Source organism: Antechinus flavipes, chromosome 2 (genome assembly GCF_016432865.1).
Source record: "Antechinus flavipes isolate AdamAnt ecotype Samford, QLD, Australia chromosome 2, AdamAnt_v2, whole genome shotgun sequence".
Lineage (NCBI taxonomy): Eukaryota > Metazoa > Chordata > Mammalia > Dasyuromorphia > Dasyuridae > Antechinus > Antechinus flavipes.
This window is the reverse complement of record NC_067399.1, coordinates 266,495,009-266,518,366: the sequence shown is the minus strand read 5'-3', so window position 1 is coordinate 266,518,366 and position 23,358 is coordinate 266,495,009. Positions and strand designations below refer to the sequence as shown.

The following is a 23,358-nucleotide window of genomic DNA, read 5'->3' as shown; positions in this document are numbered from 1 at the left end:
TTAAAATTTAACACTTTGGAGCCAATATGTCTGGAGTTTCCACTGTTGCCACTAATGCATTTTACTAATATAAGTTCTATCAAAAAAACCTTAGCATCAATGATAAAGAACAAAATGATATCAGATTTTTGTATTATGATACTATTTCTTTTACAACCTTAGCATTATATAAACAATAATATTGGTTCTTACAACATTAAGGAAAAGGAAAGGATTTATATAATTTTTTAATTATGTTGAAATGTTAACCAGAATAGTTCTAATAGGAAATTTAAAGGAATGCTTAGTTAAGACTTCATGCATAATGCTAGTTATTCATGTATGCTTTAAAGGGTAAACTTTGATAAAACTTTGATAAAAATTTGAGTAATTTATATGTATCCATATGGTGCCAACAGTTCATACCATTTTACCTGAATATGGTAATTACAGTGTCAGGCAATCAATTTTAATAGCAATGATATTGCAGTGTGAAAAGTTCATAGAGAACTTAAAACCATCACTGGTATTGCTTTTGTGAAGGATAATTGAGATTTTCTATGAAATGCTGTAGGAATTATTCAAAATGAAAAGCGTAATGAAGATAAAGCACCATTATTTAATGTTTATGCCTTACCAAGGAACCTTGTGAAAAGAAATAGAATATAAGTTTAAACTTCAGTGCTTAGGGCACTTTAAATGAATCTAGTTACTTTACAAAGATAAGCTAATCTCTCTATGTAGATTTTAAATTCCAGTATTTCCAAACCAATTATTGATTTATATAAAATAGATGTTAGATGTTAATATAAATTTTGGGTTGGGGAGGGGATCATGTAATAAGATTTGTTGGAATCCCATAATCAGTAGGAGAAAAAAGCCATCAACATATCCTGCAAGGTTAGGAAATGCATGATAATATATTCCATCAATGTCGTTTCTGTATTTCAGGGACTCATCAGAAGTAGTTTTGCATTCAGCTGATGCCTTTGCGCCTGTGGCTTACCTTCGCTTTTTAGAATTACATTTGGAAGAAAAGGTAAGCCTTTCTGGACTTATAGATATACTTGCTCTGATCTATATGTGATCTATATGAAATCTCTGAATACAAGGAGGGAACCCAATTGTTTTAAATACATTTTTCCAGATATTTGATATCAAATAATTAATCAATAAACAAGAATTAAAGGATAACAAAGAACTTGTGGATGTGGTTTGGAGTAAATTCTTCAAGACAACTCTGCATAGAACTTAGTACTTTCAAGTTTCTATTAGTATACCATGTAACACTGTTAGCATACCATCACTAGCTTGGAAAGGTTGGGGAAAGACAAGATAAAATCCAGGGAGATAGTAAGTATAAAGATAGTAGTCTCCAGTGTATTCTTCCATTCTCATAGCTGCCAGTTTGGTCAGGTATACCCCTTCTTCCTGGAAAATGACCAGGAATTGTGCCTTGGGTCTATCAATTTCCCTAGGGTTTCTCATTTTGGGTTTAAGTAGTGTCAAGCTGCCATATCTAGACGTATATCACACTGGGAGTTTATTAGTTTTGGGTTTGTGCTTCAGAATCAAGAAAAGGCTAATCCCATCCCTGCATGGTTTGCTTGGTAGGACTTAGAAGCTTAATATTTTCTCCTGTTTCTGCTTCCATGTGCATCTATTATAGATAATCCAAGTCATTTTGATGCTATTTGAGTGGTCTAGATCCCTGGTGGTCTAGAAGTTAGTGACTATAAGAGAGTTATCAAGAATCTCCTTTAAATCGGCCACAAGTTCTAGGAGTGAAAGAATTCACTCATTCCCGAATATTAGTTGCAAAATGAAAGTTTATTTTAAGATAGAAATCAGTTTACCCAGAGACAGACTTCGATAGTGGCAGATCTATGGAAAATAGAGTTTTGCACTGAGAATTCAGTTTTCAGTGGACAGAAAGTCCTGGCAGCTGAATGAGCTACTGAGGTCCATCTGCAAAGACTTTAGTTGATGGAGGCTTATTATATTGGCTATCTTAGTGGGGGTTGGGAAGCCCAAGCTGGGCAGCCCAAGCAAGTCAGAATGGAGGCTGGGACAACCAGAGCAGATCAGAACCAGTGGGTGGGAGAGCCCAAGTTGGCTCAAATCCAGTGGGGGCTGGAACAAGTCCAGATCTCCTATCGGAATTCAAAGGGATGCTTTTGACCAGGATTTGAAAATCAAAGGCTTGGCATCCTGGATTGATATACCTCAGCCAGGAGGGGCTGGGAATCTGAAAGGAATCACAGATGAATCTGAAATACAGTTACTTAGAGGGACCCCAACTGACTTCAGTATGACTTTTTATTCAGATCATTTTTGCCATCTACTATGCACCTTCACCTTGAGTGTTCCAACTTTCAATTAGATATATCAGTGTTCTGTCTCTGTATTTACTATACACTTTATTCATTTGTCCTCTTCCCCTTGGGCAATAGAACTAGGCCTACACTGAGCAGATCCTCAGGTTTCTGCTTACAGAATACCCAGATACTCATACTTAGATTTAATTTCTTAAATTTCAGAATCCCCAATGACTGAAGGACAACTGTGTCTCAACTAATTATATGCATAATGATTGAAATGCATTTCCACTAATGATTTAGTTCAACTGACATATCTATGTAGGAATACTCATTGTTTACTTTTTTATTTTAGATTTTATATTTTTAGCATCTTTTTTTATTACATGGAAATCTGTACATTGTGCAGAAGAAATTATTTTCACATATGTGCTTTGATAAAATTTTAATTTTAAATGGTGAAATTGAATACTTTATTCATTAATATCACCAATTTCTTCACCCTTCATTCTCATATCTCATCTTTCATTCACATCACTAAATCCTTTTATAATTTGTGGATCATATACATCACTGATTCTCTTTTGTTATTGCCCCTTTTCCCTTTCCCATTTTCTTTCCCATTTACTTCATCAAAATGCTCTTCTTTCTTTCCTCTCTGTCTAGTTTATCTTTCCTTTTGGAATCTAGTCATTCCTGTGGGTCATTTAAGATAGGGAAGAAATGATAACCATTTAATTTCACCATTGAAATTAATTTCACTTGATTTCATCAGTCAAATTTATTATTTTTGTTGCACCCATAATTGGACTCTGAAGTGTTCTAAGGTTCTAGGTAGAGCAAGAAAATATCATTTATTCTTGCTTATTATCTTAAAATTGATAACAAAATGTACCTTTATAAAATTCTGAATAATAACATACATCATGTGAAAAGAAATAATTTAGGCTTAGTTTTCTTTGCAACTTTTGTGTTCTTGTTATATTAGAAATTTTATCAATATTATATTACCATTTCAAACTTATGAACAAATCTAATGACACTAGTCCCCAAATAACAATGAATTGCTTTGATATTCTTTTTTATTGAGATTGTACATTATTTATATTTCCTTCAAATCTTCACTAACTTAATTGTTATATTTTGGAGTTATTTCTACTTCATGAAAACATATTTTCCTGACATAATTGTTAAATATTTATACTATAATGTGATAGCTATGTGGCACAGTGAATGGAATCCTGGGTCTTGAGTCAGAAAGACTCATCTTCCAGAATTCAAATTGGGCTTCAAATACTTATTAGACTTGTAACTCTGGACAAATCACTCTGAAAAATGATCTGGAAAAGGAAACAGCAAACCATTCCATTATCTTTGTTACCCCAAATGGAGTCATGAATAGTCAGATATGACTGAAAAATGACCAAACATACTGTACTATGTCCATTACTGGCATTCACTGCTTTTTCTCTGAGGTCTCATTGCTAAATATTTTCAACCAAACTGGAAAGTAAATAATCATTATGAGATTGTAATGTATCCTTCACTAACATTCTGCTCTAATGTATCATCATGGTTTGAAGGGCATCCAGGTTACTAAAGAGGCATTGACCCACACTTAACGTTGCATACCAAGATGAGGTCAAAATGGGTTCATGATCTAGACATAAAGAATGAGATAAATAAATTAGGAAAATATAGAATAGTTTACCTCTCAGACCTGTGGAGGAGGAAGGAATTTGTGACTAAAGAAGAACTAGAGATCATTATTTATCACAAAATAGATAATTTAGATTATATTAAGTTAAAAAGGTTTTGTACAAACAAAACTAATACAGACAAGATTAGAAGGGAAGCAATAAACTGGAAAAACATTTTTAATTCAAAGGTACAGATAAAGGCCTCATTTCCAAAATATAGAATTGACTCAAATTTATAAGAAATCAAGCCATTCTCGAAGTGATAAATGGTCAAAGGATATGAACAGAAAATTTTCAGATGATGAAATTGAAATTATTTCTACTCTTATGAAAGAGTGTTCCAAATCATTATTGATCAGAGAAATGCAAATTAAGACAACTCTGAGATACCACTACACACCTCTCAGATTGGCTAAGATGACAGGTTCTGGTCTAGATTAGTAGGGGAAATTACCCACAATTATGAAATTACAGTTATTTGATATATTGTTGTGAACAGATCCAACTATTCTGGAGAGCAATTTGGAATTTGACTCAAAAAATTGTCAAACTGCATACTTTTTGATCCAGCAGTGTTACTACTGGGTTTATATCACAAAGAGATATTAAAGAAGGGAAAGGGACCTGTATGTGCAAGAATATTTATGGCAACCCTGTTTGTAGTGACTAGAAACTAGAAACTGAGTGGATGCCCATTAATTGGAGAATGGCTGGATATGTTATATATTTAAATGTTATGTAATATTATTGTTCTGTAAGAAATAACCAACAGGATGATTTCAGAAAGGCCTGGAGAGAATTACATGAATTGATGGTAAGTTAAATGAGTGGAACCAGGAGATCATTGTATATAGCAACAACAAGATTATATGATGATCACCTCTGATGGATGAAGCTCTCTTCAACAGTATGATGATTCAAATCAGTTTCAGTTGGTTCAGTAATGAAGAGTCATCTACCCCGAGAGAGGGTCATGGGAACTGATTGTGAACCATAACATAGCATTTTCACTCTTTCTGTTTTGTTTGCTTGCATTTTTTCTTTTCCTTTTCATGTTTTTTTCTTTCTTTCTAGATCTGATTTTTCTTGTGCAGCAAGAAATATAATATAAATATAAATAAATATAAATAAAATATATATAAATAAATATATATTTATACATATATTGGATTTAATATATAACTTAATATATTTAACATGTATTGGACTACCTGTCCAAAATCAATGTTGAAAAATTACCCATTTTTTGTAAATAAAATTTATTTTTGTAAATAAAAAGCTGTAATAATAATTTAAAAAAGAATAAGTTAGTTGAACAGAAGTTCTGACAAATTCTGTGCCAGGCTAGAAAGTTTTGTAATACAGTACAATGATATGTATTATGTTCCTCTTCTGAGGTCTAGAAACTTAACATTTGAATTTTAAATAAATAGTAAATGATTTTAGAAAGGTCAAACAAGTAATGAAATAAAAGAGGTGTTATGATCCACATCTACAAAGGACAAACTTACACTGATTATACTATGCAATGGTTGAATTTTAAGTATTTTTTTAAAGTTTTACAAAATGTGACTTCAGATAAATAATTTCTTCTATCAGTTTCTTCAACTCCCAAGAGATAGCATTGAATTTGTTCATCTCTGAAGTCCTTTCTGGATTTAAAAAGCTCTACAATCCTAAGTGTCACTAGGACAATATTTTCATATGTTTTAACATTTAAACAATTGTACTAAATATTCCAGTTGTTTTAAGTATCCTTAAAATAAAGAATTTATACTTGAGGTTGTATGAAAATGATGTCAGTCAAACATGTGATCATAAACTAAATAAGCTGAATAACAAAAAAGTCTAGGGGGAAAAAAGTAGAAATATATTAATATTTCTTTGAGGCCACTGACTTTATTGCTCATGGCAAACTTGATGTTAAAATGCACCATACATCACTTCAATGTGACAGGCTAGGGAAAATGAAAAACACAAAGCTTTACATAAATCAAGCAAAGGATTATATTAAAATGCATAACCTTTTACATAAGAATCAAGATTTTACTTTTATCTCTTCAGAAGCTTTCCTGCTTATGTAGATATTTTAGATTTTGTTAAGGCTTCATATTTTCAAGTAGTGTTATAGGAGACAATATTTCAAATTCATTGTAAACAAAGCCATTATATTTTTTAAGAATTAAGTTTCATGGAAATGAAGTTAAATTTTTGCTAATAGGAACTCATTCTCTCTGGAATAGGAAAACATTTGTTTTTTTCCTTAAAATTTCCCCAGGTAGAAAATTGACTATTTCACCTCAAATTAATTTGTTTTGTATTTTCTCAATATTTACTCACATTATGAAGAAATATTCTTCAATCTCTTAAACTAGTCTTCCTTCTCCTGTTTTTTTTTCCCCAAAAGCATCAAATGTTTTGTAGCATATTATACTAAATATCTTATTAGTTTTATCATAGATTTATAGGTGAAGAAGATTTTATCGTTGAAGCACCATAACTGGAGATATATAGAACCATTTGGAGCATAGCTTTCAGTTGAACATATCAACCATGGTCTATTTATTAAACATCATTATTATTAGAGTTATTATTAGAGTTAATAGCACCACAATTCCAATCAGTTTCATTAAAAGTTAAAGTTAGACTTCCGGTTAAGATGGCGGAGAGGAGGCTCACAGCTGCATAAGCTCCACGCTTTCTCTCACTATCCACTTCATTACAAGCCTCTGAATCAATGCTTGACTGAAAAAAAACCCACAGATAGTTACCAAGAGAAGCCATCCTTGAGATCCGCCAAGAAAGGTCTGTCTTTACTGGAGGGCTGGGGCGGTTTTAGATCGGGCGCAGGCGGCGGGCAGCGGCAGTGAGAGCACGGGAGCAGACTGGAGAGGGGGTGGGGAGTGATCGCAGCCGTCTCTGCGGGGAGAGCTTCGCTACAGGTTTGGATACTTTGCTCCGGCAGCAAGTCAGCAGCCCAGCAGAGAAGCTAAAAACACCTGGGCTGAAGAATACAACCCCAAACAGCTGGAGTCTCTCAGGACCTGGCCGCCCCCCCTTCCCCCCCACAGTGACTCAGCATGCTCTGGAATCTCAGAGTGCAGGCGCACACAGTACTGCTAGTGCCTCACTGCTGCCCCCTGCAGTCTGTAGAGGAAACTCGATAACACACCCAGCCCCCCCCCCCCCCCCCCAAAGAAAGACTCCAGTTTTTTTCTGTTTTTCTTTGGTAGTTTGTCTTTGATTATTAGACAGAATGAGCAAGAAGCTGAAGAGGACTTTAACCCTTGACAGCTTCTATACAGATAGAGAGCAGACTCTAAATCTTGAGGAGACTAAAAACAGGCAGTCCCCAGGTGAATCCCCAAAGGAGGAGATCATCTGTTCCTCAGGACAGATGAACCTCATAGAAGTGATTAAAAAGGCTCTCACAAGGGAGCTAGAAGAAAAATGGGGAAAGCAGAGTGAGGCTTGGCAAAAGAGCCTGGAGAAGTCAGTTAAAGAGAGAGTGGATAAAGAAGTAAAATCCTTGAAAAATAGGATTAGTAAACTGGAAACAGAAAACAGCTCTCTAAAAAACAAAATTGGCGAAATGGAAAAAAATTCCACAGAACAAAAGAACTCAATTGGACAATTAGAAAAAGATTTTAAAAAAGTGAGTGAAGAGAATACTTCACTGAAAATCAGAATTGAACAAGTGGAATTGAATGACTCGAGGAGACAAGAAGAATCAGTCAAGCAAATCCAAAAAAATCAAACAATGGAGAAAAATGTGAAATACCTTCTGGGGAAGACAACAGACCTGGAAAACAGATCCAGGAGAGACAATCTGAGAATCATTGGACTTCCAGAAAAACATGATAAAAAAAAGAGCCTGGACACTATTTTCCAGGAAATTATCAAAGAGAACTGCCCAGAAGTCATAGGAACAGAGGAAAAAATAAACATTGAAAGGATTCATCGATCACCCACTGAAAGGGATCCTAAACTCAAAACACCAAGGAATATAGTGGCCAAATGCCAGAACCCTCAGATGAAGGAAAAAATATTGCAAGCGGCTAGAAAAACCCAATTCAAGTATCAAGGAGCCACAATAAGGATCACCCAGGATCTGGCAGCATCCACATTAAAAGATCGAAGGGCCTCGAATATGATATTCCGAAAGGCTAAGGAACTTGGTATGCAACCAAAAATAACTTACCCAGCAAGAATGAGCATCTTTTTCCAGGGAAGAAGATGGACATTCAACGAAGTAAGCGAATTTCATCTATTTCTGATGAAAAAACCAGAACTTAACAAAAAGTTTGATCTACAAATATAGAACTTAAGAGAAATCTAAAAAGGTAAAGATTAATCTTGGGAACTATATTTTGACTATATAGATGTATAAAGAATACATGTATACCTTGTTCTAGAAATTGATGTGGAAAGGACATTGTACCAGAAAAAGGGTAAAGTGGGGGTAGTACATCTCATGAAGAGGCATAGGAAACCTATTATATCTGAGAGAAAGAATGGAGGGGGATGAATATAGTGGGAATCTTACTGCCTTCAGAATTGGCTTTAAGTGAAAAATCTTAAGACATATTCAATCTATGGTGAAACTTCTCCCATCTCATTGAAAAGTGAGAAGGGAAAAGTGAAAAGGGAAGGAATAAGTTAAGCGGAAGGGAATACGGGAACTGGGAGGGAAAAGGGTAAGATAGGGGGAGGAACTCTAAGGCGGGGGGAGGGATACTAAAAAGGGAGGGCTGTGAGAAGCAAGTGGTGCTCACAAGCTTAATACTGGGAAGGGGGGGAAAGGGGAAAGAAGGGAGAAAAACATAAACCGGGGTTAACAAGATGGCAAGTAAGACAGAATTGGTCATTCTAACCATAAACGTGAACAGGGTAAACTCCCCCATAAAGAGGAAGCGGTTAGCAGAATGGATTAAAAGCCATAATCCTACAATATGTTGTTTACAGGAAACACACCTGAAGCGGGGAGATACATGCAGGTTAAAGGTAAAAGGTTGGAGCAAAATCTACTATGCTTCAGGTGAAGTCAAAAAAGCAGGGGTAGCCATCCTGATCTCAGATCAAGCTAAAGCAAAAATTGATCTAATTAAAAGAGATAAGGAAGGACACTATATCTTGCTAAAGGGTAGCATGGATAATGAAGCACTATCTATATTAAACATATATGCACCAAGTGGGGTAGCATCTAAATTCTTAAAAGAGAAACTAAGAGAGCTGCAAGAAGAAATAGACAGTAAAACTATAATAGTGGGAGATCTTAACCTTGCACTCTCAGAATTAGATAAATCAAACCACAAAATAAATAAGAAAGAAGTCAAAGAGGTAAATAGAATACTAGAAAAGTTAGATATGATAGATCTCTGGAGAAAATGTAATGGAGACAGAAAGGAATACACTTTCTTTTCAGCAGTTCATGGAACCTATACAAAAATTGACCATATATTAGGACATAAAAACCTCAAACTCAAATGTAGTAAGGCAGAAATAGTAAATGCATCCTTTTCAGATCACGATGCAATGAAAATTACATTCAACAAAAAACCAGGGGGAAGTAGATCAAAAAATAATTGGAAACTAAATAATCTCATACTAAAGAATGATTGGGTGAAACAGCAAATCATAGACATAATTAATAACTTCACCCAAGAAAACGATAATAATGAGACATCATACCAAAATGTATGGGATGCAGCCAAAGCGGTAATAAGGGGAAATCTCATATCTCTAGAGGCCTATTTGTATAAAATAGAGAAAGAGAAGGTCAATGAATTGGGTTTGCAATTAAAAATGCTAGAAAAGGAACAAATTAAAAACCCCCAGTCAAACACTAAACTTGAAATTCTAAAAATAAAAAGTGAGATCAATAAAATTGAAAGTAAAAAAACTATTGAATTGATTAATAAAACTAAGAGTTGGTTCTATGAAAAAACCAACAAAATAGACAAACCCTTAGTAAATCTGATTAAAAAAAGGAAAGAGGAAAATCAAATTGTTAGTCTTAAAAATGAAAAGGGAGAACTCACCACTAACGAAGAGAAAATTAGAGCAATAATTAGAAGTTACTTTGCCCAACTTTATGCCAATAAATTCGACAACTTAAATGAAATAGAAAAATACCTCCAAAAATACAGCTTGCCCAAACTAACAGAGGAAGAAGTAAATATCCTAAACAGTCCCATCTCAGAAAAAGAAATAGAACAAACTATCAATCAACTCCCTAAGAAAAAATCCCCAGAACCAGATGGATTTACATGTGAATTCTACCAAACATTTAAAGAACAATTAACTCCAATGTTATATAAACTATTCGAAAAAATAGGGATTGAAGGAGTCCTACCAAACTTCTTTTATGACACAGACATGGTACTGATACCTAAACCAGGTAGGCTGAAAACAGAGAAAGAAAATTATAGACCAATCTCCCTAATGAATATTGATGCTAAAATCTTAAATAAAATATTAGCAAAAAGATTACAGAAATTCGTCACCAGGATAATACACTATGACCAAGTAGGATTTATACCAGGAATGCAGGGCTGGTTCAATATTAGGAAAACTATTAGCATAATTGACTATATCAATAACCAAACAAACAAAAACCACATGATCATCTCAATAGATGCAGAAAAAGCATTTGATAAAATCCAACATCCATTCCTAATAAAAACACTTGAGAGCATAGGAATAAATGGACTTTTCCTTAAAATAGTCAGGAGCATATATTTAAAACCATCAGTAAGCATCATATGCAATGGGGAAAAACTGGAACCTTTCCCAGTAAGATCTGGAGTGAATCAAGGTTGCCCACTATCACCATTATTATTTAATATCGTATTAGAAACACTAGCCTCCGCAATAAGAGTCGAGAAAGATATTAAAGGAATTAGAGTAGGCAATGAGGAAACCAAACTATCTTTGCAGATGATATGATGGTATACCTAGAGAACTCCAGAGATTCTACCAAAAAGCTATTGGAAATAATTCATAATTTTAGCAAAGTAGCTGGCTACAAAATAAATCCCCATAAATCCTCAGCATTTTTATACATCACCAACAAAACCCAACAGCAAGAGATAAAAGAGAAATTCCATTCAGAATAACTGTTGATACCATAAAATATTTGGGAATCTATCTACCAAAGGAAAGTCAGGAATTATATGAGCAAAATTATAAAAAAGTCTCCACACAAATAAAGTCAGACTTAAATAATTGGAAAAATATTAAGTGCTCTTGGATCGGCCGAGCGAACATAATAAAGATGACAATACTCCCTAAACTAATCTATTTATTTAGTGCTATACCAATCAGACTTCCAAGAAAATATTTTAATGATCTAGAAAAAATAACAACAAAATTCATATGGAACAATAAAAATTTGAGAATCTCAAGGGAATTAATGAAAAAAAAATCAAATGAAGGTGGCCTAGCTGTACCTGATCTAAAATTATATTATAAAGCAGCAGTCACCAAAACCATTTGGTATTGGCTAAGAAATAGATTAGTGGATCAGTGGAAAAGGCTAGGCTCACAAGACAGAATAGTCAATTATAGCAATCTAGTGTTTGACAAACCCAAAGCCCCTAACTTCTGGGAAAAGAATTCATTATTTGATAAAAACTGCTGGGATAATTGGAAATTAGTATGGCAGAAATTAGGCATGGACCCACACTTAACACCATTTACCAAGATAAGATCAAAATGGGTCTATGACCTAGGCATAAAGAACGAGATTATAAATAAATTAGAGGAACATAGAATAGTTTATCTCTCAGACTTGTGGAGGAGAAAGAAATTTGTGACCAAAGATGAACTAGAGACCATTACTGATCACAAAATAGAAAATTTCGATTACATCAAATTAAAAAGCCTTTGTACAAATAAAACTAATGCAAACAAGATTAGAAGGGAAGCAACAAACTGGGAAAACATTTTCACAGTTAAAGTTTCTGATAAAGGCCTCATTTCCAAAATATATAGAGAACTGACTCAAATTTATAAGAAATCAAGCCATTCTCCAATTGATAAATGGTCAAAGGATATGAACAGACAATTTTCAGAGGATGAAATTGAAACTATTACCACTCATATGAAAGAGTGTTCCAAATCATTATTGATCAGAGAAATGCAAATTAAGACAACTCTGAGATACCACTACACACCTGTCAGATTGGCTAAGATGACAGGAAAAAATAATGATGAATGTTGGAGGGGATGCGGGAAAACTAGGACACTAATGCATTGTTGGTGGAGTTGTGAACGAATCCAACCATTCTGGAGAGCAATCTGGAATTATGCCCAAAAAATTATCAAATTGTGCATACCCTTTGATCCAGCAGTGTTTCTATTGGGCTTATATCCCAAAGAAATACTAAAGAAGGGAAAGGGACCTGTATGTGCCAAAATGTTTGTAGCAGCCCTGTTTGTAGTGGCTAGAAACTGGAAAATGAATGGATGCCCATCAATTGGAGAATGGCTGGGTAAATTGTGGTATATGAATGTTATGGAATATTATTGTTCTGTAAGAAATGACCAGCAGGATGAATACAGAGAGGACTGGCGAGACTTACATGAACTGATGCTAAGTGAAATGAGCAGAACCAGGAGATCATTATACACTTCGACAACGATATTGTATGAGGACATATTTTGATGGAAGTGGATTTCTTTGACAAAGAGACCTGAGTTTCAATTGATAAATGACGGACAAAAGCAGCTACACCCAAAGAAAGAACACTGGGAAACGAATGTGAACTATCTGCATTTTTGTTTTTCTTCCCGGGTTATTTATACCTTCTGAATCCAATTCTCCCTATGCAACAAGAGAACTGTTCGGTTCTGCAAACATATATTGTATCTAGGATATACTGCAACATATCCAACATATAAAGGACTGCTTGCCATCTAGGGGAGGGGGTGGAGGGAGGGAGGGAAAAAAAAATCGGAACAGAAACGAGTGTCAATATAAAGTAATTATTAAATAAAAAATTTAAAAAATAAAAAATAAAAAAAAATAAATAAAAATCAAAGTTAAAGTTAAAATGGTTGTCAAATAATTCTTGTATCCTATATACAGAGTTTAAATTGCTATTTGAAAATTCCTACCTCATCAACAAGTGGGCTTCAAGAGGATAAAGTTTTTATATACAAAGTAATTCTCAAATAGCATCGACTGCTAAATTACAAATGGCATTGTGGTCCAGACTAGTAGGGGAAATTACCCACAATTAAGAAATTACAGTTATTTGATATATTGAAAATGGAACAACAACAACAACAACAAAAATCATTGCCAATAGCCTCTTAGATAAGTCCATTTTACAAAACCTAAACAGAGACATAGAAGAGAAAAACATAGTTGAGACTACATAATGCCAGAAGAATAACTTGAATTTTGTCTCCTTTTTTCATTAGAATCCATCATAGCAATTGACTAACATTTTTGAAATGAAGCTAGCTTATTGATTGAATTGCATTTCTAAAAATTTAGTTATCATAGTCTTGAAAATAATTTTAATTATGAAAGGAGGTTCCAGTTTATTTCATGTAATTATAAGAAAATCAGGATTGAGTGGTATTTCATCTTAATTATGTCTGTTGTGGAGTTTTTATAATGTTTCATTTTTATAATCATAAAAGAATTTATTATTGGATTAATGACTTGATATGACTGTAGGCAGTACTTATAAATGAATCCAAGTTATCAGAAGATCAGTTTTTCTCTAGATTTTTCAAAGTAAATATGATGATATCCCCCATATTGTTTTGAAACATCTTTTCCTCAGATTCCTGAAATGTAAGTGATAATTTTCTACTATTTGAATTGAATTTTATATTCATTTAGCAATTTTGCCTAGTGTTTCTTATTACTACGAAAATAGAAACCAGTTTCCTATACCTTTCTGGTGTGTATATTCTTCAGATAAATCTCTTTTTGTTTAACTAAAAAGACAAGGTAGAAATTTGTTTTAGATTCTTTCTGTCAGCACAATGAGCCCTTGTACCTCAGGGAGAATAACATTTTATTCCTTGTTATGTTTTAATACATTGCTCTGAAACTTCAAGATACATTTTTGCGTAAGAATTGCACAAGCTTACCTATGTTTCTTTGCTTGATAATAACATAAAAATGAAAAATTAGAAAAAAATGCAAAAGTTTTGTAAGATAATTTCTAGATAGCCTTTTCAGAGATAAATTGCTAGATGGAAATACAAATTTTTCATTTCATTAATACTATTAATAGAATTCATTTTCATAATCTAATAAAACTTCACTTGTTTTCTTTTTGTATAAATCAGGTCATCATTTGTTGTAGTATAATACAAAATGTGTTAATGAATCTCTGTATGTACTTTGTTCTTCAACTTTTGCATACTCCAGTAAAGTGGGTTTTTTGGAATTCAAGCAAACAGTTGTCATTAATCCTTTACTGGAATATTTATTATTTAATGAGGGATAGCAAGCTTAATACATAGAAATGTTACTTCAGAGTTAAGAAGCCCTGTGCGTTCAAGTCAAATCTACACATACTTCCTGTGTGATCCTGGAGTAGTTCCTGATAGGAATATAATCTGTCAATTGTCCTCATAATTTTAATTTGCTGTTTTAAGTTGCAGAGAGAGAGCTAATTTATATTATTAGAGAAATTTTCCTCATCTAAAAGTTCCCCATACCAATGAAATCACAGGTGTAATATGCATCCTTATCCTCAGTATTTACCTATAAGTTGTTTAGAACAGCTGAATTGCTCAGTGGATAGAGTAAAAGGCCTGGAATTCAGAAGACTCATATTCTTGAGTTCAAATCCAGCTTCAGATATTTATAACTGTGTGGCCCTGGGTTAGTCACTTCATTCTGTTTGCCTTGGTTTCCTCATCTGTAAAATGACCTGCAGAAGGAAATGTCAAACCACTCCAGTATCTCTGCCAAGAAAAACAAAATGGGATCCCAAAGAGTTGGATATGACTGAAATAACTAAACAACAGCAAATATGTTTAAAGATACTATGATATATGTATTTATTGTATTTAAGTTTTTGAATCCTTCATAATTTATTCATTCTTAAAACAAATCTTTCTTAATCCTTTACTGAGATCTGTGCTAAGTACTGGAAGAAACACAAAGTTTAGTTATAAGATTGGGCCTCACTCTCATGGAATTTTCATGTAACAGGAAAGATAAAGAACAAATACAAATAATTATGATACAATATTCTTCCCTCTGGTCCCTACCTCGCCCCCTCAGACAGAATTAAGAATCATGAATAGAAGAGAAGCAATCTTGTTTTATGGAGAAACTTTCTAACAATTAGAATTCTTACAAAGCAAAATGATTGTGGGTCCTTGTGATTTATAGGTCTTTAAGTAAATTTTTTGTTAAAGAGCTTTAAAAGTGATTCTTAGTTAAGGAGAGACTAGAAAACCTACAAAGTGCCTCAGAGTTTCAGGTTCTATATGATACCCACCTCAGTTATTGGGAGTGCAAATATATGTGTTTAACAAAATGTATAGTTTAGGACTGAGAAAACAAAAATCCAGAGGCTCAAGAACTGCACAGACATTTTACTAGTATATATCAGAAATACTTTCTATCACAAAGGTTTATACATTGTCTATAAGTAAATAATCGTCTGAATGCTTCATCTGAAATGTGTTCCTATCTTATAGATAGGAAATGACTGGTTCCCAACACTGGAGTCTTTTCTAAATCAACTGTCTCTGTAGAGTCAAATCATTGACCCATAAAAGCAAAGGTCAAAATTACAACAAACTAGAAGAAAAAATAAAGATACAGTATATCATGCAAACACAAGAGCTCCAATATAACCTATTCAAACAAGTTGTTGAAGGTAAAAAAAAAAAAAAAAAAAAAAAGGAAATGATACAAGGGAAATATATTAATATAGACTATCAGCATTACTTAATCTTAAAATTAAGCAGTTGCTACAAGAAGACTAAAAAAACTTAGAAACTATCTCAAAATTGGCCCTCTGTGGCCAATGAAGAGACCTAATAAAGACAACACTGGTTTAGAATATAAAAACTTTTGCAAAAAAAATTAAAAATCATGAAAAAGTGATGGAAGATTAGAAGTAATGCCTCATATAATAACAAAAAACAATGGAGTAAAAGGTAAATTTGCAAAAATCTGGCATATTATCATACTGAAGTATATTTTACCAAGTTTAATCTGGAAAGAGGGTAACAAACAGATGAAAATTTTAATTCAGCATTTCTGTAATAGTTTTCTTCATTGCTAATTATTGACCCACTCATTTGTATGCTAACATCTCAGACCTCAATATGCTTGTTATGTGAGGAAGTAGAAATAGCATTAAAGAAGATAAAAGAGGGTAAAAGTAGCTAGACTAACCAAAGGTACTGTAACATAAAAGAAATAGAATTGTTCTTTATAAGACTAATTTTATGTAACTGAGGGATTCTTAAAATGTTTGAAAGAGAAAAATAGCAAATGTTAGGGAAATATCATGATCAATATCACTATCAAAAATGTAATCAAGCATTGTTGGTGAAGTTGTGAATGAATCCAACCATACTGGAGAACAATTTGGAATTATGCCCAAAAATTTATCAAACTGTACATACCCTTTGATCCAGCAGTGTTACTACTGGGCTTATATCCCAAAGAGATACTAAAGAAGGGAAAGGGGCCTGCATGTGCCAAAATGTTTGTGGCAGCCCTGTTTGTAGTGGCTAGAAACTGGAAAATGAATGGATGCCCATCAATTGAAGAATGATTGGGTAAATTGTGGTATACGAATGTTAAGGAATATTATTGTTCTGTAAGAAATGACCAGCAGGATGAATATAGAGAGGTTTGGAGAGACTTACATGAACTGATGCTAAGTGAAATGAGCAGAACTAGGAGATCAACAATAATACTGTCTGAGGATGTATTCTGATAGAAGTGGATATCTTAGACAAAGAGAAGATCTAATTAAGTTCCAATTGATCAATGATGAACAGAATCAGCTATACCCAGAGAAGGAACACTGGGAAATGAGTGAAAACTGTTTGCATTTTTGTTTTTCTTCACAGGTTATTTTTACCTTCTGAATCCAGTTCTTCCTGTGCAACAAGAGACTGGTTCGGTTCTGCACACATATATTGTATCTAGAATATACCGTGACATATTTAACATATATAGGACTGCTTGCCATCTCGGGGAGAGGGGAGAGAGAGGGAGGGGAAAAATCAGAACAGAAGTGAATGCCAGGGATAATGTTGTAAAAAATTACCCATGCATATGTACTATCAATAAAAAGTTATAATTTTAAAAAATGTGATCAAGAAGACATCAATAACTACTCTCTCTCTCTCTCTCTCTTTCTCTCTGTTTGTCTGTCTCTCTCTCTCTCTCTCTCTTTTTTTACTATAGCTTTTTATTTACAAGTTATATGCAGGGGTAATTTTACAGCATTGACAATTGCCAAACCTTTTGTTCCAATTTTTCCCCTCCTTCCCCCATCCCCTCCCCCCAATGGCAGGTTGACCAATACATCTTAAGTATGATAAAGTATAAATTAAATACAATATAAGCATACATGTCTTAACAGTTATTTTGCTGTACAAAAAGAATAGGAGTTTGAAATAGTGTACTATTAGCCTGTGAAGGAAATCAAAAATGCAGGTGGTTAAAAGTAGAGGGATTGGGAATTGTATATAATGGTTCATAGTCATCTTCCAGAATTCTTTTGCTGGGTGTAGCTGGTTCAGTTCATTACTGCTCTATTGGAACTGATTTGGTTCATCTCATTGTTGAAGAAGGCCACGTCCATCAGAATTGATCATCATATAGTACTGTTGTTGAAGAATATAATGATATAGTGATAGTGGGCAACCTTGTTTCACTTCTGATCTTATTGGGAATGGTTGTAGTTTGTCCCCATTACATATGATGCTTACTGATGGTTTTAAATAGATGCTACTGATTATTTTAAGGAAAAGTCCATTTATTCCTATACTCCCAAGTATTTTTAATAGGAATGGATGTTGGATTTTATCAAATGCTTTTTCTGCATCTATTGAGATGATCATATGGTTTTTGTTAATTTGGTTATTAATATGGCCAGTTATACTGATAGTTTTCCTAATATTGAACCAACCTTGCATTCCTGATATAAATCCTACTTGATCATGGTGTATTATCTCTGGTCTTTTTACTAATATCTTATTTAAGATTTTAGCATCAATATTCATTAGGGAGATTGGTTTATAATTGTCTTTCTCTATTGTCAATCTACCTGGTTTAGGTATCAGTACCATATCTGTGTCATAAAAGGAATTTGGTTGGATTCCTTCATTCCCTATTTTTGCAAATAGTTTATATAGCATTGAGGCTAATTGTTCTTTAAGTGTTTGGTAGAATTCACATGTCAATCCATCTGGTCCTGGGGATTTTTTTTTAGGGAGTTGATTAATAGTTTGTTCTATTTCTTTTTCTGAAATGGGACTATTTAAGCAATTTACTTCCTCCTCTGTTAATATGGGAAGCCTGTTTTTTGGAGGTAGTCATCTGTTTCACTTAGGTTATCAAATTTATTGGCATAAAGTTGGGCAAAGTAACCCCTTATTATTTCTTTAATTTCCTCTTCATTGGTGGAAAGTTCTCCCTTTTCATTTTTAAGACTACTAATTTGATTTTCCTCTCTCCTTTTTCTAATCAGATTTACCAAAGGTTTATCAATTTTATTGGTTTTTTCATAAAGCCAACTCTAACTACTGACTCTTATGTTTATTTTATCACTTTTATAAAATGATTATGAAAATATCGTACTTGTATCATGAAAATAAGGAGAAAGGAACACGTAGAATTTCATAAATGATAGTAATACAATATGCTCCTCAAAATCTTAGGCTTCTTACAAAAAGTAACTAAATTTGTGCAGATAATACATAATCTTATTTTTTTTGTTTCATTAATTATAAATATGTATTTAACTTAGTAGAGTTAAATAAAATCTGAAAGGTCCTGTGCACTGTCTTCCATTCATGTTAAGATCTTATGAATTCCATGATGGGTATAGTCACAGACATAACTTTGATCATCCTCTGACTTGACAAGGTGAGGCATAAAAACAGAGCTGTATGGTATACAAACATGCATTATAAGAAAAAAATAGGCTCATGAATTGTATAACTAGTGAATAGAACATTGTGCTTGAAGCTAAGAAGATCTGAGTTCAAATCTAGCCTCATATGATTTGAGCAAAAAAAAAATTAACTTTTCTCAGCTCCAGTTTCTTTATAATGAAAAAAACATGTAGTAGGTGACTCCTAAGGTTCATTCCAGCTCTAAATCTAAGATTCTGATTTTACAATAATTTTAAAAGACCTAGAGAAAGATCCTCAAACAATAACAACAATAATAATAGTAGCTAATATTTACATAGTAATTTGAGTTTTACAAAAGCGCTTTACATATATTATTAATTTTGATAATGGGTAGAAATCTTATGTGAGATATGAAAGGACATAGACAAAAGTTAATTAATTGAATAGATTGTGGTCTCTATCAATAAAGAGCATTCTCTCATCAGTGAGCTATAATCTTTAGACAACTGAAAAAAATGTTATACAAAGTAGAGTGCTTCTAGGATAAAATGCAAAATTCTAGCCTGGTATTTCAAGATTTTCACAATATGCCTTCTAATCTACCTTGCCAATATTATTTCATATTATTCTCCTTTAGTTATTTTCTTTTACAGTCAGATTGCCCTGCTAGCTATCTCTAATACCCATGCTTTTATATATAAGACCCTTTTATCCCCATATTTGGAATGTACTCCCTTCTCACCTAGACCATATAAAGTCTTTGGCTTCCTTCAAAAACAGCTTGAGAACCATTTCTTGCACAAGACGTTTCCTTATCCCCTTAATTATTAGTTTTCTCTTCCACTTGAAACTATTGTTCTATTTTGTGTCTAGTTTGTATTTCCTTATTTATATACATGCAGTTTCCTCAAGTAAGATGTGAAGCTTCATAAGGATAAGGATTTATTTTCATTTATATTTAATTTTTATCAGTTCCTGATAAGTACTTGATAAATGTTAATTGAATTTAATCAAGTTTTCTCAGTAATTTAAAAAGAGTACAAATTTTATATTTATTGAAGTAAGCAGTCGAAGAAACAATCTACTTCTTAACATCAGTTTTGGAATGCTGTTAACAGTGGAGTCTAAATTTTAAAATTTTCTCACAACTGGGTACTTGGACATTTTATATGAGAGTTTATTTGGATTCTTTAATAAATCTATTAGATTAATAGAGTTTTTGTCATCAGATAGTAATGTGACAATTGAGGTCTACATAAGAATTTTTTTTTTTTCAAATTTAGTTGCAAAATAGAGTTTCTCGTTTAATCCAAGAATACACATATAGGACTAACACATATAACATACAATCACATATCATTTCTCTATAGTTTACTCTTCAAACTTTACTTGTTCATTTAATTCACATAAAAAGCAGTAATTTACCATTCTGTTTTCTATCATCTGGCCTTTTCTTTTGACCAAATAAAATAAAGTCCAGTGAGAGAACATTAGGCTTTTTTTGCAGTAAATTTTCTTATTAACTTCCTCTTGAACCTCTCCTAGGGAATGACCTTTCTGTTAGAATTACTTTTCAGAAAAGAATGAGGGGTTTGTAATTGAGCTTTTCCTGAGAACTTTCAAACATAGAGCCTTCACTTAACTAGAGCCTTTCATTTCTTACTAAAGCCAGGCTTTTATATACATTTTGAATTTCTAGTTTAGACTTTTGACCCAAATATAATTATAAGGCAGAGGTCAGTTCCATTGCTTGTAAGGGAACTTTCAGGATGAAACAAACATTTTCCTAAAGACAGAGAACATTTATTTTTAAACCGTCTTTACCTATTGACCATTTGCATTTCCTTTTTGAAATCAGTGTCTTTTCTTTTTAGAGCTTTTGTCCTCATAGTCTGGGGTCTAACCCTTTATCTTGAATTAAGATCATAAACTTTTCCAAATTACATCCACCTTTTTAGTGTGACATAGATTTTGATGTTGCAAATACATCATTATAGTTGACTTCAGGCTTTGCTGTGGGGAGCATAGGCTGCATTAACAAAAAAAATAATTGTTATTAAATTTGTGAAATGATAATAGATTACTCTGTGAAAATCTCTGTGTACCTCTAGTTAGTCTGTCTCCCTCCTTTAAATAAAGTAAGGGACTGTTGGGTAGACAAATCAGATTACAGGGTAGCAAATACTTTGTTTATTCTCTTCTAACTTTAGAATTGATTTTGGCTTTGCTTCCTTTTGGCAATTATGTAATATCAGATGATTTGAATAGGTGCCTTCCATTCTAAACCAACAAATGAACACTTGGTTCTTCTTTACAATATGTGAAGTATTCATCTGAATGTAAATTTGGTATATACTTGGCATAACTATGATGAGACTGATTTTTATCTGTAGTTTTTCAGATCATTCTTTAAATTCACATCTATGTATGTGCATGTATATTTTTAGATGAAGGAAATAATTCATCTGAGTGTATTAACAACAACTACAAAATAGCAAAAATCATCTCTTTGTAACAGTGTTTATTACTGTGATTATCTCCCTTTGGAGGAATGAGTAGATATTTTGAAAATAAAATTAAAGGCGCGTTTTTGTATGAGTTTTTGTGGTACTGGTTGAAATTTAAAGATTTATTTAGCAAATATGCTATAATTCACACCACATTTTAAAAAATTAGTATTCAGAAATTATTGCTCTATTATTTATAGGATGCAGTTATGCAGTTTACTTCAAATTATCCAAACATTGAGGATAATAGTAGGAAGGACAGGAACACTTTGCCAGTTACAAAATTACTGTTTTCTCTCCCTCAGTATCCAGAAAAGGAAAATGTCCAATCCATGAATATTTTCTGTAATAGAGTGCTATGCAGTAATGTATGTGGCAATATGAGAACCTTCTTTGTTCCCATTATAGAAAGATTCGTGGAACTATATAATGAGAATCACTAAAATAGAGATAAGAACCTAAATTTGGAAGTGTTTTCTAATGACTTTCAGAGTTTGAAGAGGACTATTTCATTGCACCTTCAACTTATAAGTTACATGGGTTTTCCTGCCTTGGAGTACAAGTGATTATTTGAAGTAGTTACATTTCTCTCTGAAAGATAGCCTGCCTAAATTGAAAGAGAGAGCTGTCCTTTAAAACTGCTTTTGTTAAGTTTCTGACACATTATGGACACAAATCCCTTAATCTATTAATACTCTCAGGCAACTCTCTTAAATATCAGTTGACATTGGTAAATGAAATTCCTTACTGGATGTTTTTTATAACAATGAAAAATTGTTATATAGTTTAAAAAAAATTATGGATAGAGTACTGGCCCTGAAGTCAGGAAAACCTGAATTCAAATCCAGCCTCAGACACTTAATACTAACTAGCTGTGTGAACCTGGGCAGGTCACTTAAACCCAATTGTCTCAGGAAAAACAAAAACAACAACAAAAAAAAAAAAAAAACAAATCTAAGAGAACTTTCAAGATTATCTGTAGATTTCCTTATTTATTGCAAAAATTAGTTATTACTAAGAATCAAGGTACTCACCAAATTACAGGATATCATATTAGTTCTCCTACCATCTTTTTAAGGTACAAAATTTGATGAATTTCAAGAAAAGGAATTAAAAATTGGGAATCAAGGTGTTTGGTTTTTTTAGTTTACATTAAGTCTTTGAATTAGTTTAAATCCAAAGTGCCAGTATTTCAGGACAAAATTAACATAGCACAAAAATAATTATATTATAGATAATAACGAGTTTTTTAAGTTTGAGTATCTTTTTTGTTTTTTCCCATTCATTTTTCAGTCATGTCCATCACTTTTTGATCATTTGGATTTTCTGGAGTGGTGTACCATTTCTTTCTCCAACTCATTTTATAAATGAGGAAACTGAGGCAAAAAGTATTTTACCCAGAGTCACACAGCTAGTTAAGTGTCTGAGACAAGATAAGACAAGACTAACACTCAGGAAGATAAGTTTTTCTAACTCCGGGCCCAGCATTCTATCCATTGTGTTGCATTTTAGTCATATTTATATTATTGATGATATTTGTGAATTTCTTATAGCAGCTTGGTATGGTATACAGTCAACACACATTTATTAAGATCATGTTTTGTGCTAGACACTATGCCATGTTCATTCTCAACAGCTTAAGAAAATAAATACCTTTATATTTGGTAGGGAAGCCACAAGCAACTAAGGAAATAAGAAGAGGTTTCATGTAAAAGTTAGTCTACTTAAGATTCAAGCTAAGTCTTTAGAGAAGTTGGTCTCTAT

General features: G+C 32.9%; 1 protein-coding gene and 1 long non-coding RNA gene across 3 annotated transcripts in view; one reads left to right on the top strand and one right to left on the bottom strand.

Moving 5' to 3' along the window:
- LOC127549203 (uncharacterized) overlaps positions 1 to 9,113 on the bottom strand; it is a 130,164-nt gene extending 121,051 nt beyond the window's left edge. Inside the window, exon 1 of the long non-coding RNA XR_007950536.1 lies at positions 8,403 to 9,113. This is a non-coding gene — a long non-coding RNA (uncharacterized LOC127549203). The remainder of the gene's footprint in view (positions 1 to 8,402) is intronic.
- DPH6 (diphthamine biosynthesis 6) overlaps positions 1 to 23,358 on the top strand; it is a 492,232-nt gene that overhangs the window by 226,917 nt on the left and 241,957 nt on the right. For both annotated transcript variants that reach the window (XM_051977032.1, XM_051977031.1), the window contains exon 8: positions 931 to 1,018. In XM_051977032.1, the coding sequence (XP_051832992.1) occupies positions 931 to 1,018 (88 nt within the window). The remainder of the gene's footprint in view (positions 1 to 930; positions 1,019 to 23,358) is intronic.